Source organism: Tachyglossus aculeatus, chromosome 2 (assembly GCF_015852505.1).
Source record: "Tachyglossus aculeatus isolate mTacAcu1 chromosome 2, mTacAcu1.pri, whole genome shotgun sequence".
NCBI classification, from domain to species: Eukaryota; Metazoa; Chordata; class Mammalia; order Monotremata; family Tachyglossidae; genus Tachyglossus; species Tachyglossus aculeatus.
Window position 1 is genome coordinate 59,244,408 of NC_052067.1, and position 17,351 is coordinate 59,261,758.

Consider the following 17,351-nt stretch of genomic DNA (forward strand, 5'->3'; position numbering starts at 1 on the left):
TCCTTCAAAATCTCAAATCCTGGAGAACTCCACCCTCATATTTGCCATGCTCAGCACTCTTGGGTAGGTCCCCAAAACTGCTCTGGTGGGGCTCTTTGATGACTAGATGAGATTAATTAAGGGGAAATGCCTCAGTGAACCTAATATAGATTGCATAAAATATTATTTTCCTCTGTCAAGATGGAGAAACTGATGAAGGTGGAAAAGTGGAGAGTGAGTACAGGGTTCTGTGGACCTACTTCATTTGTTAGGGGACAAAGATTTTGCAGGGGGACTCCCTTTGGGGGCATTTCATCCTTGCCTAAACTAGGGTTCCTGAAACCTCAATTCCAGGCAAGATTATAGACCAAGAAACCCCCTTCTCCCTGTTCTGCTCTGCCTTGAGGAAGCAGTGAGAGAATGTTTTTGTCCATTTTGATACCATTTCACAGTAAAATCTTGTGGCACTCTTAGAAGGCTAGAGCGTGGGCCTGGGAGTCAGAATGACCTGGGTTCTAAACCTGGCTCTTCCACTTGTCTGTTACGTGATCTTGGGCAAGTCACTTAACTTATTTTTGCCTGAGTTCCCTCATCTGTAAAATGGGGATTAAGACTGTGAGCCCCAGGTGGGACATGGACTGCATCCACCCTGATTAGCTTGAATCTACCATAGTGCTTAGTACAGTGCCTGGCACATAGTAAGTGCTTAAAAAATGTCATTAACAAAAAGGAATTTGATTCATTTTATGATGGATTAAATGGAAACAGAAGTGAATGGGCCTGCTCAAGGCCTAATAAAACTTACTGAGAGGGGTGTTGGATAATCTTGAGCATTTGTTCTCAACCACTGTAGGCTTTATACCACAAGTTTCACTCTAATTCTAGAGGATGTTTCATTCCATTAATTAATCAGTCAATAAATTATATTTATTGAATTCTTCCTGTCTGCACAGCGCTGTTATAAGTGCTTGGGAAAGTATAATTACAAATGAGTAGGTTAAAAGTGATCCCAGTTTAAAAGGTGTATACAGACTAGAGGGGGAGACAGACATTAAAATTAGGTACAGATAGATATGTACATAAGGGCTGGTAGTCACTTACGAGTTAAATGCTTAACTCAGAAAATGAAGGTGATAAGCAGCTTTATCAGTTTATTCCCTGTATGTGTAAAAAATAAACTACCCAAGCACTTTAACAAGGCATGAATATTAACAGCGACTGAGTTATGACCATGGGTAGTATATTTTGAAAATAATTTGTATGAATGGAGGGAAATTACTTGTTGGGGTTTCCTTTAATATTATTTTGGTATCCCGGTTTCTACCTAACCGTTTAAATATCCTAGATCACTGATTACAATAACCTTAGGAATTAGGCAGGAAAGAAAAAGATTCCCTAGGACCTTCAACTAATGGCGCAGTGAATCCTTATTACAGGGGGCAAGTGTCACTGCCTTTCTCTGCCTCCCCTGCGCCAGCCTCCTCACTGTTCAGGAATTGAAGAAGCACAGGGTAGAAGAGGACATCAACGAAAATATTTGGCCTTGAGGTGAAATAGTCAAGAACTTCTGGTTATATACCCAGAGCTTGTAAGCATTAAGATCACTAAACATGAACCTGAATGAGAAGCAGCATGGCCTAGTGGAAAGAACATGGGCCTGGGAGTCAGAGTCAGAGGTTCTAAACCCAGCTCTCCCACATGCCTGCTTTGTGACCTTGGGCAAGTATGAGTCTCAGTTCCCTCATCTGCAAAATGGAGATTCAATACCTGTTCTCCCTCTTACTTAGAAGTGAGTCCCATGTCGTACCTGATGACCTTGATGACCCAGTGCTCAGTTTAGTGCTTAACCAATACCACAATTACTATTAACCTCAATTCCCAGCTGTATTATTTGCCTAAATCCCTCATCTCTCCAAGTCACAATATCAGTTCAGTAGTCTCCTGCCAAGTACTCAGTACAGGGCTCTGCCCTCAGTAAGTGACTGGTACACTGCTCTGGCCATAGCAGGCATCCAGGACAGTGTTTTTTCAATGGTAAAACATACTGATGATAAAAACCCACCAATGGTGGAATGGAATAAAATATGTGGGGGGCACTTTGGAGTTAAATGCTTAACTCAGAAAATGAAGGTGATAAGTTAAACAGCTTTATTACCATATACCCTTTATGTGTAAAGAATAAAACATCCAGGCATTTTACCAAGGCATGAATACTAACAGCGACTGAGAAACTGAAGCAGCACGATGTAGTAGACAGAGCAAGGGCCTGGGAGTCAAAAGGTCATGGGTTTGAATCCTGCCTCCACCACCACAGCAGTGTGGCCATGGTCAAGTCACTTCACTTCTCTGTGCCTCAGTTACCTCATCTGTAAAATGGGGATTAATAATAATGATGGCATTTATTAAGTGCTTACCATGCGCAAAGCACTGTTCTAAGTGCTGGGGAGGATACAAGGTGATCAGGTTGTCCCACGGGGGGCTCGTAGTTAATCCCCATTTTACATATGAGGTAACTGAGGCACAGAGAAGATTAAGACTGTGAGCCCCACGTGAGACAGCGACTGTCCAAACCAGTTTGCTTTTATTCACCCCAGCACTTAGTACAGTGCCTGGAACATGGTAAGTACTTAACAAATACCAATATCACTATTATTATTATCATCCCCCATCACTTCCTGCAGCAACTGGGCTCCAAGAGCACTTCCTTTCTCATGCATTCCTTGATGGATTTGGATGAGATCATTCCAGAGGGGAATCTTTGATATGTAACACAACAGAAAATCAAATCCAGTGGGAATAAGCAGGTAGTGCAGAACACATGTGTGTAAGTACACACACACACACACACACACACACACACACACACACACAGAGCGTAAGTACACACACACACACACACATTAAGGCCATAGGCCCTATACCTAGGGGTGCCCTACACTATATAAGAAGACTGAGATGCCTTGGTCTCCTTTGAAACCTCCCCTGCCACCAGAAGCAGGGTTGTTTTGGATCCACCAGAGACCCATCAAACTGGGTCCAGGGCACTGCTGCCTAGCAAATCCAGGCTGATGCCGCTACCCTCAGCCCCTCTCTCCACCTCCCTTCCTGGCCCTGGATGGGTCAGTCGGTCAATCATATCTATTGAGTGCTTACAGTATGCAGAGCACTGTACTAAGCACTTGGGAGAGTACAATATAACAGGCACATTCCCTGCCCACTCAGCCCAACCATTGTGCTCCACGCAACCCTGGGTCCACCTTGAATTCTTCTGCCTGAAGGAGCTAGTCATGCCACGTAATGTACAGAAATGAGTCACAAAGCACTGTAGGAATTCATACAAAAGACATCGGCAGTGCCGTAACTACATCAGCCCAGTATTACATCTCCAACCTCAGCAACAAAGTGCTTGGTGTCCATGATGGCCAGAAGTGAATTGGCCCTCTTGGTAAACATTGAAATGTTTACCTGATTTACTTGGAGGAACATTTGAGGAAGGTTAATTAGTTTGTCTAGAAGAAAAGAGGATAACCTTACTCTTCTTCACTTATTCTGCTTTGAAGTTCATGATGCATTTTTTAAAGGAAGGGAGGATACTTGCCTTACATATAAATCTGCGTGATATTTCTTCCCATTTAAGACTCCCAATAAAGTTGGATTCTCATTGTTTCTAAAATTGAGTGTCGAGTCATATACAGCAGAAACTGCAAGAAAAAGCCAAGGGTTATTACCAGGAGATCAAGTTCCAAGCACCAGTAGAATGCAGGTGGTGGCTAACTTTATTTGTTGTTAAAAATCAACAATTTCCATTATGCTGCCCAGTTAGAAGTTAAATATTCACTGTTACCAAAAAAAATCCAAAACAGTACTCTTCCAAGTGCTTAGTTCAGTGTTCTGCATTCAGTAAGTACTCAATAAATACCATTAATTGATTAATAAATGAGGCCCTTAAGGCATATCTCATATAAACAATCAAAAATATCAAAAGAAGGGAATAGGATACCAGAGCAGGGGAGGAGGAGGAGGTGAAAAGACAAGGGCGAAGATGCTAAATTCAACAGCAGGATAAAACATTCATTCATTTATTCGCATTTATTGAGTGCTTGCTGTGTGCAGAGCAGTGTACTAAATGCTTGGAAAGTATAATTCAGCAACAAAGTAAAACATGTTACTTGGGTTGGTTAATAGAGCACCTCCTAATGGTACATTTTGGGGCAGTGCAGGGACCTATATTTCCCCAAGTTTTTTTTTTAATGGTGTTTAATTACAGTAACATTCAATTGTATTTATTGAGCACTTAGTGTTTGCAAAGCACTATACTAAGCAATTGGGAGAGTAATAACTGTAGTTTTATTAAGTGCTTACTATGTGCCAGGCACTGAGGTAAGCACTGGGTTAGTTGTAGAACAATCAGATTGGACACAGTTCAAGTCCTACATGGGCCTCACAGATTCAATCCACATTTTACAGCTGAGGTAACTGAGGCACATAAAAGCTAAGGGTTTGCCCAATAGCAAATAGCCAACAAGTGAAGGAGAAAGAACTAGAACCCAGGTCCTCTGACCCACAGGCCCATGTACTTGCTACTGGGCCACACTTTTTCTCTGGAATTCTGGTATTTAAGTGCTTACTGTGTGCCAAGCACTTAGTCTTAGAGAGAGAATGGTACTGAAACCTTATTTTGCAGATGAGGGAACTGAGGCACAGAGAAGTTAAGTGACTCAACAAAGGCCACATAGCAGACAAGTGGCAGATGTGGGATTAGAACCAAGGTCTACAGACTCCCCGGCCTGTGCTCTTTCCTCTAGGCTGCTTTTCAACTTCTCATAAGTGAAATGAATCTCTCATCCACCCCAATTGCAAGAGAGTCTTCCTCCTTTCATCCTTTCCAATCAGGAAAGCATACAGAGGGGGCCAGGCCAGCAAGCACTTCCTCTTATCAATGGCTTGACCCATAACCAGGACTGCCAATGCCCTAAACTGGACTGTTGAGCTGATCGTCTTCTCAGGTTTCATTTAGGACAATTGATTTTAGTCCCTATTCTCAAAGGAAAATACCAATAAACTGCTTGAAATAGACATCCTGGAAAGGTCTGCCTCAAATAATAATAATAATAATAATAATATAATGGCATTTATTAAGTGCTTACTATGTGCAAAGCACTTTTCTAAGCACTGGAGAGGTTACAAGGTGGTCAGGTTGTCCCACGGGGGGCTCACAGTCTTAATCCCCATTTTACAGATGCGGTAACTGAGGCATAGAGAAGTTAAATGACTTGCCCAAAGTCACACAGCTGGCAGTTGGTGGAGCAGGGATTTGAACCCATGACCTCTGACTCCAAAGCCCATGCTCTTTCCAGAGACTAACCTTTACTCTACTCCAATTCAAATGTAAGACTAAGACATCTCTCAGTGAATGCTTGATTTGTCTGAGGAAACCCCCCACCCAAAAAACAAACCTCTGCTACAAAAAGGATAATGAACTCAATCCAGGGCAGAAAAATTAGGCAGAAATTCAAACCACCTTTAACTTGGGCTGTAAATCTCACTTTCAAATAAACTGGTAAATCCATTCTATGTTAGCTAAACCCATTTTGTGATGTTTATTAGTCTTGAAATTCTCCAAAGGCGATTTTTTTTTTACAAAAAGAGAAACTGATTTTGTGACTGCGCAAACATCACTTTCCACAGAGCGAGCAAAGTTTAATATAATTTTGAACTATCTTGCCACGACCTCTCACCCACATTCTGCCTCTGGCCCAGAACACCCTCCCTCTTCATATCCAACACACAATCACAAACAATTGAAGGCACATCTCTTCCAAAAGGCCTTTTCTGACTAAGCCCTCCTTTCCTCTTCTCCTGCTCCCTTCTGCATCACCCTAACTTGCTCCCTTTATTCATCTCCCCTCCCCTCAGCCCCACAGCACTTATGTACATAGCTGTAATTTATTTATTTATATTAATATCTGTCTCCCCCTCTAGACTGTAACCTTGCTGAGGGCAGACAATGTGTCCATTGTACTGTTATACTGTACTTTCCTGAGGGCTTAGAACCATGCTCTACACACAAGTGCTCAGTAAATACAACTGACTGGGTGCTTCTAGTATGGGGAAAACACGTTAAAATAAATTTCAGAGAGGTGAAGTAGTAAAGTGAAGGATATGTACATAAATGTTGTGGGGCTGGGATGAAAAACATACAGTGCCAGATTGTGGTCGTAGTGGTGGTGACGATATTGCAGCATGGCATAGTGGATACAGCCCGGGCCTGGGAGTCAGGTCATGGGTTCTAATCCTGCCTCTGTCACTTGTCTGCTTCTCTGGGCCTCAGGTACTTCATCTGTGAAATGGGGATTGAGACTGTGAGCCCCACATGGGAAAGGGATCGCGTCCAACCTGATTTGCTTGTATACACATGAGCACATAGCACAGTACCTGGCACGTAGTAAGTGCCTAACAAATACCACTGTTGTCATTATTATTATTATTAATACTAACAACCATCACTCTGCCATAGTACTGGCAAGAAGACACTCCCCCTCTGCACTGTAAGCTTTTTGTGGGCAGGGAATGTGTCTGTTTATTGGTATTTTGTACTTTCTCAAGCGATTAGTACAGTGCTCTGCATGCAGTAAGTGCTCAATAAATATGATTGAATAAATGAATGAAACCTCTGCTGTGGAGAACTACACTCAGAGTGTGTTTGATTGACAGGATCCAAACAGAGGAGAGCATTCCACCTCCTTGCTGGGAAGGACTGTATCTTTCAACTCTACCTATTGTATTGAACCCTCCCAAGCAAGTAGTACAGTGCCCTGCACATGGTAAGTGTACAATAGATATCAGTGCTTAACTGATATCTCTTCTTGTGGCTAATGCTGTAATAATTACTGGATTGGTTGCTGCCTCAGAGTGGCAGATCTCAGTGGAAAGTTCACGGGCTTGCGAGTCAGAGGTCGTGGGTTCAAATCCCAGCTCCACCACTTATCACCTGTGTGACTTTGGGTAAATCACTTTACTTCTCTGTGCTTCGGTTACCTCAACTGTAAAATGGGGATTAAGACTGTGAGCCCCTCATTGGACAACCTGATTACCTTGTATCTACCCCAGTGCTTAAAACAGGGCTTGGCACATAGTACGTGCTTAACAATAATAATAATTATTATTCTTATAAAAAGAATCAATTTTGTCCTTGAACACTGAGGCAGCTTGATCATGAACTGTACACTCTTTATACCCTCATAGATAGAGTCTCATGTTATATGCACACAACAGCTACTTCCATGAAACTGAAGGTCCTTGGACACCAATATCATATTCATTTTTACATAATAATAATAATAATAATGGCATTTATTAAGCACTTACTATGTGCAAAGCACTGTTCTAAGTGCTGGGGAGGATACAAGGTGATCAGGTTGTCCCATGGGGGGCTCACAGTCTTATTCCCCATTTTACAGATGAGGCAACTGAGGCCCAGAGAAGTGAAGTGACTTGCCCAAAGTCACACAGCTGACAACTGGCGGAGCCGGGATTTGAACCTCTGACCTCTGACTCCAAAGCCCATGCTCTTTCCACTGAGCCACACTACATCATATTCATTTAAAAATGCATACATCATTCTCATGTTCGACAGTTTAGAATTAATCTAGGTCATTAATTCCTTCTGCTGCCCCTTTAAGTCACTTATGTCCAGGTTTTTTTGTTCCAAAGACAAGGCGTATTTATGATGAAATAAGTGTCCCTTGTGCTAAGTAAAGAGTAATCTAGCTCCGGTTCAACATGACAATGCGTTCTCCCAAAAAGAAACACTATTATTCTTTTCATTACTAGATTGGAAACAAAGCCAGGGCAACTTCTTGTTAAGACATACTGGGCTTTACAATTCATTGGGCCTGTCTCTATGTTCTAAAATTTTTGTTACTCCTATGGAAAAGCTTAACTAACAGAAAGCCTACATCGCTATTTCACTTTGTTCAGGCACCACAGACCAATAAACTGGAATCAAAAATGATTCACTCTGTCATTTGGCAATGCCAAGGTTCAGGTGCTAAAACAACATACCCAGGTAGATTGCCCCAGGCCATATGAAGACCAGAAGGAAATTATTTTCTTGGTCTGAAGACTCACTCTTAAAACCCAGTGCAGATATTCTATGCAACTTGCTCTTAGAGCAGTATCAATGGCAGAGCTCATTCATCAAATCTACATCTCCTTCCTTGTTCTCTCTCCCTCCCTCCAGGCTCCCATCTCCTCCTGCCTTCAGGACATTTCCACTTGTATGTCCTCCCACCACCTAAAACTCAACATGTCCAAGACGGAGCTCTTTATCTTCCCTCCCAAACCCTGTCCTCTCCCTGACTTTCCTGTCACTGTGGACAGCACTATCATCCTTCCCATCTCACAATCCTGCAAACTTGGTGTCATCCTTGACTCTGCTCTCTCATTCATCCCACACATCCAATCCATCACCAAAACCTGTTGGTCTCCCCTCCACAACATTGCCAAGATCCGCCCTTTCCTCTCCATCCAAACCGCTACCTTGCTGGTTCAATCTCTCATCCTATCCTGACTGGATTACTGCATCAGCCTACTTTCTGATGTCCCATCCTCCTGTCTCTCCCTGCTTCAGTCTAAACATCATTCTGCTGCTGGGATTGTCTTTGTACAGAAACACTCTGGGCATTTCACTTCTCTCCTCAAAAATCTCCAGTGGCTACCAGTCAACCTACGCATCAGGCAAAAACTCCTTACTCTCGGCTTCAAGGCTCTCCATCACCTCGCCCCCTCCTACCTCACCTTCCTTCTCTCCTTCTATAGCCCAGCCCACACACTCCGCTCCTCTGTCAATAACCTCCTCACTGTGCCTCATTCTTGCCTTTCCCGCTATCTGGCCCACATCCTACCTCTTGCCTAGAAAGCCCTGCCTCCTCACATCTGCCAAACTAGCACACTTCCCCCCTTCAAAACCCTACTGAAAACTCACCTTCTCCAGGAGGCCTTCCCAGACTGAGCCCCCTTTTTCCTCTGCTACTCCTCTCTTCCCCATCACCCCGACTCCCTCCCTCTACTCTATCTCTCTCCCCGCCCCACAGCACATGTGTATATATGTATATATTTATTATTCATTTTATTAACAATGTGTATATATCTATAATTCTATTCATTTATATTGATGCTACAGATGCCTGTCTACTTGTTTTTGGAGCAGCCTGGCTAAGGAGGAGCAGTGTGGCTCAGTGGAAAGAGCACGGGCTTTGGAGTCAGAGGTCATGGGTTCGAATCCTCACTCCGCCACATGCCTGCTGTGTGACCTTGGGCAAATCACTTAACTTCTCCAAGCCTCAGTTACCTCATCTGTAAAATGGGGATTATGACTGTGAGCCCCACGTGGGACAACCTGATCACCTTGTAACCGCCCCCCTCAACACTTAGAACAGTGCTCTGCACATAGTAAGCACTTAACAAATGCCATTATTATTATTATTATTATTTTGTTGTCTTTCTCCCTGCCTTCTAGACAGTAAGCCTGTTGTTGGGTAGGGATTTTCTCTATTTGTTGCCGAATTGTACTTTCCAAGAGTTTAAATACTGCTCTGCACACAGTAAGCACTCAATAAATACAACTGAATGAGTGAATGAATCCTGCCAGTATATCAAGTGTAAACAAGTAGAATGTAGTCAGTCAGTCATATTTATTGAGCACTTACTGTATGTAGGACATTGTACTAAAACCTTGGGATAGTGCAATACAACAATACAAAGATACACAACTTTTCTTTTGCTCAAACACATGACATAGGGTCCTATGCTCATACTGTGAACTACAAGGAATTAAGATTTCTTTATAATTTACCCCAGCACAGCACATATCTTTATAAACTTTAAACTCTGTTGCTTTCCCCTACTTCTAGGTTATTTTAGGGTCTGTTTTCTCTGCTAGATTGAAAGCTCCTTGAGAGCAGGGATCATATCTGCTCACCCTATTGTAGCTTCCCAAGTGGTTAGTATAATTCTCTGCAAACAGTAAGCACTCAATAAATGATTGATTGATCAATTCACTCTGTAGCCCTTTGCTTGCAGGAGTGATTAGCAATTATTTTCATAAGTTTTTACCACAACTCTCAGACCTTTATTATTAATTATTATTATATATAATAATGACAATAATAGAGCTTCAGTGTAGCCCAGTAGTAAGAGCACTGGCCTAGGAGTCAGAGGTCCTGGTTTCTAAACCTGGCTCCACCACTTACCTGTTATATGACCTTGGGCAAATCACACTGCTGTGTCTCAATTCCCCATCTGCAAAATGGGGATTTTATATCTCTTCTCTCTCCTACTCACACTATGAGCCCCACATGAGACCTGATGATCTTGTAACTCCCCCAGGGTTTAGAACAGTGCTTGGCACATAGTAAGCATCTAACAGACACCAGAAATATTATTATCAGTAATTTTCATTATTATTTATCATGTTGATCAGCAGTGAGTTAGATGATAGTAGACTTGCATAGGCTGTAGACCCCTTGGAGCTCTGAGAGCAGAAATTATTATTAATATTATTACTTCACTTTATTTTATTATTATTATTATTATATCATTGTGGTAATTGTTAAGCACTAACTAGTGCAAAGTACTGGCAGTGGGATAGATATAAGATCATCGGGTCAAAGTCCCTGTCTCACATGGAGCTCACAGTCTAAACAGGAGGGAGAACAGGTATTGAATCAGGTACTGAATTACAGATGAGGAAATAGAGGCACAGAGACCTGACATGACTTGCCCAAGGTGTGTGGGTTTGCTGAGCTTCTGACTATCCTCAGTGAGTGGGTAGGGAGGACGGAAGCCAGAAGAGGAAAAGAGATGGGTCACAGCAAGATACATCACCTTTGGGAGAGAGTGAACGGATGAAGGGTGGTGGCAAAGTTAGCCAAAGAGAAGGAAGAAAGTTTTTGGAAGAGATGAAAGTGGGAAGGGAAGAAGAGCACTAAGAGGAGCATCTATTCCATGAGCCACTCAGTCCTGTCTTGTCTTATGCTGTCAAGTCATGTCTGACCCCTAGTGACACTATGGATGTATCTCTTCCAGAATGCCCCACCTCCATCTGCAATTGTTCTGGTTGTGTATCCACAGAGTTTTGTTGGTAAAAAGACAGAAGTGGTTTACTATTGCCTCCTTCCATGCAGTAAACTTGAATCTCTGCCCTCGACTCTCTCCCATGCCGCTGCTGCCCAGCACAGTTGAGTTTTGACTTCTAACAGAAATTGCCTTCCACTTGCTAGTCACTTCCCAAGCTAGGAATGGAATGGGTAAGCCTCTGCTTGACTCTCCCTCCCATAGTTGAGACTGGCAGAGTACTGGAAACTCTCCATGTGTGACCCTGAGAGGGGAGTCATTCAGTCAGTCACCTCACACCAGCTGGTCAGAAGCCACCCCCTCACACTGGTTGGCTGGAAGCTACCACCTCACACCTTTGGAAGAAGCCTCCTTATATTCTTTCATTCATTCAACCAATTGTATTTATTTAGTGCTTACTGTGTACAGAGCACGCAGAGCTTGGGAAGTACAAATCAGCAACATTTAGAGACAGTCCCTACTCAACAATGGGTTCACAGTCTAGAAGGGGGAGACAGACAACAAAACAAAACAGGTAGACAGGTGTCAATACCATCAGAATAAATAGAATTATAGCTATCATTAATGAAATAGAGTAATAAATATGTATAAATAAAATGAATAAATATGTACAAATATATACAAGTGTTGTGGGGAGGGGAAGGGGGTAGGGTGGGGGGCAATGGGGAGGGGAGGAGGAGAGGAAAAAGGGAGAGCTCAGTCTGGGAAGACCTCCTGGAAGAGGTGAGCTCTCAGTAGGGCTTTGAAGGGAGGAAGACAGCTAGTTTGGCGGATGTGTGGAGGGAGGGCATTCCAGGCCAAAGGTAGGATGTGGGCCAGGGGTCGATGGTGAGACAGGCGAGAACGAGGCACAGTGAGGAGGTTAGTGGCAGAGGAGTGGAGTGTGTGGGCTGGGCTGTAGAAGGAGGGAAGGGAGGTGAGGTAGGAGGGGACAAGGTGATAGAGAGCCCTGAAGCTGAAAGAGAGGAGTTTTTGCTTGATTCAAAGGTTGAGAGGCAACCACTGGAGATTTTTGAGGTGGGGAATGACATGCCCAGAGTATTTCTGTACAAAGACAGTCCTGGCAGCAGAATGAAGTATAGACTGAAGCTGGGAGAGATAGGAGGATGGGAAATCAGAAAGGAGGCTGATCCATCCATCAATCAATCAATCAATCGTATTTATTGAGCGCTTACTGTGTGCAGAGCACTGTACTAAGCGCTTGGGAAGTACAAGTTGGCAACATATAGAGACAGTCCCTACCCAACAGTGGGCTCACAGTCTAAAAGGGGGAGACAGAGAACAAAACCAAACATACTAACAAAATAAAATAAATAGAATAGATATGTACAAGTAAAATAAATAAATAAATAGAGTAATAAATATGTACAAACATATATACATATATACAGGTGCTGTGGGAAGGGAAGGAGGTAAGACGGGGGATGGAGAGGGGGGCGAGGGGGAGAGGAAGGAAGGAGCTCAGTCTGGGAAGGCCTCCTGGAGGAGGTGAGCTCTCAGTAGGGCCTTGAAGGGAGGAAGAGAGCTAGCTTGGCGGATTGGCAGAGGGAGGGCATTCCAGGCCTGGGGGATGACATGGGCTGGGGGTAGATGGCAGGACAGGCGAGAACGAGGCACGGTGAGGAGATTAGCGGCAGAGGAGCGGAGGGTGCGGGGTGGGCTGTAGAAGGAGAGAAGGGACGTGAGGTAGGAGGGGGCAAGGTGATGGAGAGCCTTGAAGCCGAGGGTGAGGAGTTTCTGCCTGATGCGCAGATTGATTGGTAGCCACTGGAGATTTCTGAGGAAAATCTTTGGAGGCTGATGCAGTAATCCAGTCAGAATAGGATGAGAGATTGAACCAGCAAGGTAGTGGCTTGAATGGAGAGGAAAGGGCAGATTCTGGTGATATTGTGGAAGTGAAGACCAGCAGGGTTTGGTAATGGATTGGATGTGTGGGGTGAATGAGAGAGCAGAGTCAAGGATGACACCAAGGTTGCGGGCTTGTGAGATGGGAAAGATGGTAGTGCCGTCCACAGTGACAGGAAAGGTAGGGAGAGTACAGGGTTTGGGAGGGAAGATAAGGAGCTCCATCTTGGACATGTTGAGTTTTAGATGGTGGGCAGACATCCAGATGGAGATGTCCTGAAGGCAGGAAGAGATATGAGCTTGGAGTGAGGGAGGGAGAGCAGGGATGGAGATGTAGATTTAGGTGTCATCAGCACAGAAATGATTGTTGAAGCCATGGGAGCAAATGAGTTCACCAAGAGAGCGAGTATAGAGTAAGTAAGGGGATGGGAGGGGAAGGGGGAGCCCACGAAGGAGACTGAGAAAGAATAGCCGAAGAGATAAGAGGAGAACCAGGAGAGGATGGAGTCTGTGAAGCCAAGGTTGGATAGCATGCTGAGGAGAAGGGGGTGGTCCACAGTGTCGAAGGCAGCTGAGAGGTCGAAGAGGATTAGGATAGAGTAGGAGCTATTGGATTTGGCAAGAAGAAGGTCATTGGTGACCTTTGAGAGGGCAGTTTCTGTGGAGTGTAGGCGATGGTAGCCAGATTGGAAGGAATTTGTAAAGGAAGAGTAGGAGGGAAATAGGGCAAAACTATTAGGGGCAGTGGAGTCAAGAGAGGGTTTTCTTAGGATGGGGGAGATGTGGGCATGTTTGAAGGCAGAGGGGAAGGAACCAGTGGAGAGTAAGCGGTTGAAGATGGAAGTTAAGGCGGGGAGGAGGGAAGGGGTGAGAGTTTTCATAAGGTGAGAGGGAATGGGGTCCGAAGCACAGGTAGCTGGGGTGGTACTTGAGAGGAGGATGGAGATCTCATCTGAAGATACTGTTGGGAAGAATGGGAAAGTAACAGAGAGGGCTGGGAGCAGGGGGTGGGGAGGAAGGGGGAGGGGTGACTTTGGGGAGCTCAGACCTGATGGTGTTAATTTTACTAATGAAGTAGGTGGTCAGATCATTGTGGGTGAGGGATGGAGGAGGGGGAGGAACAGGGGGTCTGAGGAGGGAGTTAAATGTCCAGAACAGACCAGCCAGCCAGTCACCTCATACTAGCTGGCCAGAAGCCACCGACCTATGCTGGCTGGAAGCTACAGCCTCACACCAGCCAGAAGAAGCCATCTTACACCAGCTGGCCAGAAGCAGCTGTCTCACGCCGGCCAAAAGAAGCCACCTTACACTGGCTGGTTGAAAGTAGCCATCTCATACCAGCCAGCTGGAAGCTGCTGCCTTTAGAACATTTAGAAACTACAGTAGCCACAATGAAGGACCATTTCCTGGACAGTGAGGAGCCTCTGTAACACTGTTATCTTGGAGTTAAATGGTAACTCATTTTTTTTTTCTTCACTCTCATTGTTCTAGTTACTTGTCTTACCTAATCATATTATAGCTCACAATAAGTGCTTAATAGAGATCAGTACTATTATTTTCCTTTTCTTAACCACCTCTCTTACACATCCATCTGGCACCTCTAAATTCCTTAGGGGTCTCCCAAAACTCAAGACCCATTATCAGCGGTCCCATGGCCAAGGCTGCTAGACAGAAAAAGGAATAAGGGATACGGAAGAAGGGCTAGAGCTTTGAATGGAGGGGCTGTGGGGATGGGACGATACCGAAATAGTTTTCTGTCCTATATGGACTCTTCCTAGGCAAAATAGGAAGATTAGGTTAATATTGTAACACCAAAAATTTAGGTTAGACCAAAGGAAGGACTTTCTGGTGGGAAGGACGATTGAATATCAAGGGAGTAGAAGAATTTTCTTCAAACCTGGAGACCCTTTAACACCATAAAATAGGAAAATGAACATTTGGCACAGTTCTTTTTTTCCCCTTTTTAAAAATGGTATTTGTTAAGCACTTATTATGTGTCAAACACTATTCTAAGCCCTGGGGTAGACACAAGTTAAATAGGTTGGACACAGTATTTGTCCTGCATAGGGCTCACAGTCTAAGCAGGAGAGAGAACAGGGGAAGTGAAGTGACTTGCCCAGTTGGCAGAGTCAGGAATAGAACCCAGGTCCTCTGACTCCCAAGCCCGTGCTCTTCCCACTACATCTGCTGCTTTCTGTTTGCTGCTCAGGGTCCCTTTCTGCTCTCTTCACTTGCTATCGTCATTCCTCCCAAGCCAGCCTTCCAGCTGAATCTGGTTCTCCACTCTCTCACCTCCATTCCCTCACTCAGGCTGTTCCACTGACTTTCATTCATTAATTCAATCGTATTTGTTGAGCACTTACTGTGTGCAGAGCACTGTACTAAATGTTTGGAAAGTATAATTTGGCAACAAATAGAGACAATCCCTACCCAACAATGGGCTCACAGTCTAGAATGGGGGAGACAGACCACAAAACAAAACAAAACAAGTAGACAGGCATCAAAAATGTCAATATAAATAAACAGAATCATAGATGTATACCCATCATTAATAAAATTAATAGAATAATAAAACAATAAATATGTACATATATAAACAAGTGCTGGGGAGACGGGAGAGGGATAGAGCAGAGGAAAGGAGTAGGGGTGATGGGGAGAGGAGGAGGAGCAGAGAAAAAGGAGGCTCAGTCTGGGAAGGCCTCCTGGAGGAGGTGAGCTTTCTGTAGGACTTTGAAGTAGAGGAGTAGTGCTAGTTTGGAGGATGTTAGTAGGGAGGGCATTCCGGACCAGAGGGCATTCTGGACCAGAGGTAGGTCGTGGGCCAGGGGTCGACAGAGACAGGTGAGAACAAGGCACATAGCTCTCGCCACATTCAAAGCTCTCTTAAAATCCCACTTCCTCCAACAGGCCTTCATGGGTTAACCTCCCAGAATTCTGAACCACATCACCCCTTCAGCCAATACTGGCAATTATGAACTTATTTATACCCTCCTCGTCCCCCCCGCCTCCCCACATATATGTATTCTAAGCCCTGGGGTAGATACAAGTTAAATAGGTTGGACACAGTACTTGTCCCGCACAGGGTTCACAGTCTAAGTGGGAGACAGAACAGGGGAACTGAGGCACAGAGGAAGTGAAGTGACTTGCCCAGTTGGCAGAGTCAGGAATAGGTCCCAGGTCCTCTGACTCCCAAGCCTGTATATATATATATGTATATATATATACATATATATGGTCAATGATTTATTTTGAACACACTAGAGTTTGTAAGCTCTATTCTTACTTCCTACCATCTAGTAGCATGCCCTGCATTAAGTGGATGCTCAGTAAATATCACTACTACTAGGTCTGTGTTTGATTTCCTCCTAAATTAGACTCTCCAGAAGAAACCAGACACCTGGAATAAGTCCATCAAGTGAGCCTTTTAGAGGAACCCCTTGCCAGATTATATGATGGCTAAAAAGTGTGGCAGATAACTCAGACTTAATCAGAGGAAAGAGATGAATCAGGGACTTTTAGTTATTGTCAGAGATGGCCTAGAATAATCCCAGAGCAGTAGAGGGCACTGTTTGTACATAAAGACTGATTCTATTGAAAATGATTTCTAATACAATCCTGCTGACATGCTGGTTATGAGACCTTGGTCTTTATTTTAATGAGCTAGCTCTCTTCCTCCCTTCAAGGCCCTACTGAGAGCTCACCTCCTCCAAGAGGCCTTCCCAGACTGAGCCCCTTCCTTCCTCTCCCCCTCGTCTCCCTCTCCATCCCCCTCATCTTACCTCCTTCCTTTCCCCACAGCACCTGCATATATGTATATATGTTTGTACATATTTATTACTCTATTTATTTATTTATTTATTTTACTTGTACATATCTATTCTATTTATTTTATTTTGTTAGTATGTTTGGTTTTGTTCTCTGTCTCCCCCTTTTAGACTGTGAGCCCACTGTTGGGTAGGGACTGTCTCTATATGTTGCCAACTTGTACTTCCCAAGCGCTTAGTACAGTGCTCTGCACACAGTAAGCACTCAATAAATACGATTGATTGATTGATTGATTGATTGAGTAAATACAATTTTTCTTACTCCAGAAAAAGTCTGCATTGAAGGATCTGCCTTAGAGTCTTGGCCTTCTTTGTAATGAGAAACCTAAATTAAACATTAGCCAGAACTGTTCAAGTGAAAGAAATGTTGTTAAATTTAATTATAATAATTGTGGTATTTGTTAAGTGTCTACTATGTGCCAGGCACTGTACTAAGCACCAGGGTGGATACAAGCAAATCGGGTTGGACAAACTCCCTGCCCGAAATGGGACTTGGTCTCAATCCCCATTTTACAGATGAGGTAACGGAGGCACAGAGAAGTTAAGTGACTTGCCCAAGGTCACACA

The 17,351-nt window shown here is 43.9% G+C and overlaps 1 protein-coding gene across 2 annotated transcripts in view; it reads right to left on the reverse strand.

Annotated features, from left to right (window-relative positions):
* AGPAT4 (1-acylglycerol-3-phosphate O-acyltransferase 4) overlaps nucleotides 1-17,351 on the reverse strand; it is a 167,372-nt gene that overhangs the window by 15,172 nt on the left and 134,849 nt on the right. For both annotated transcript variants that reach the window (XM_038741164.1, XM_038741155.1), the window contains one exon: nucleotides 3,578-3,680. In XM_038741164.1, the coding sequence (XP_038597092.1) occupies nucleotides 3,578-3,680 (103 nt within the window). The remainder of the gene's footprint in view (nucleotides 1-3,577; nucleotides 3,681-17,351) is intronic.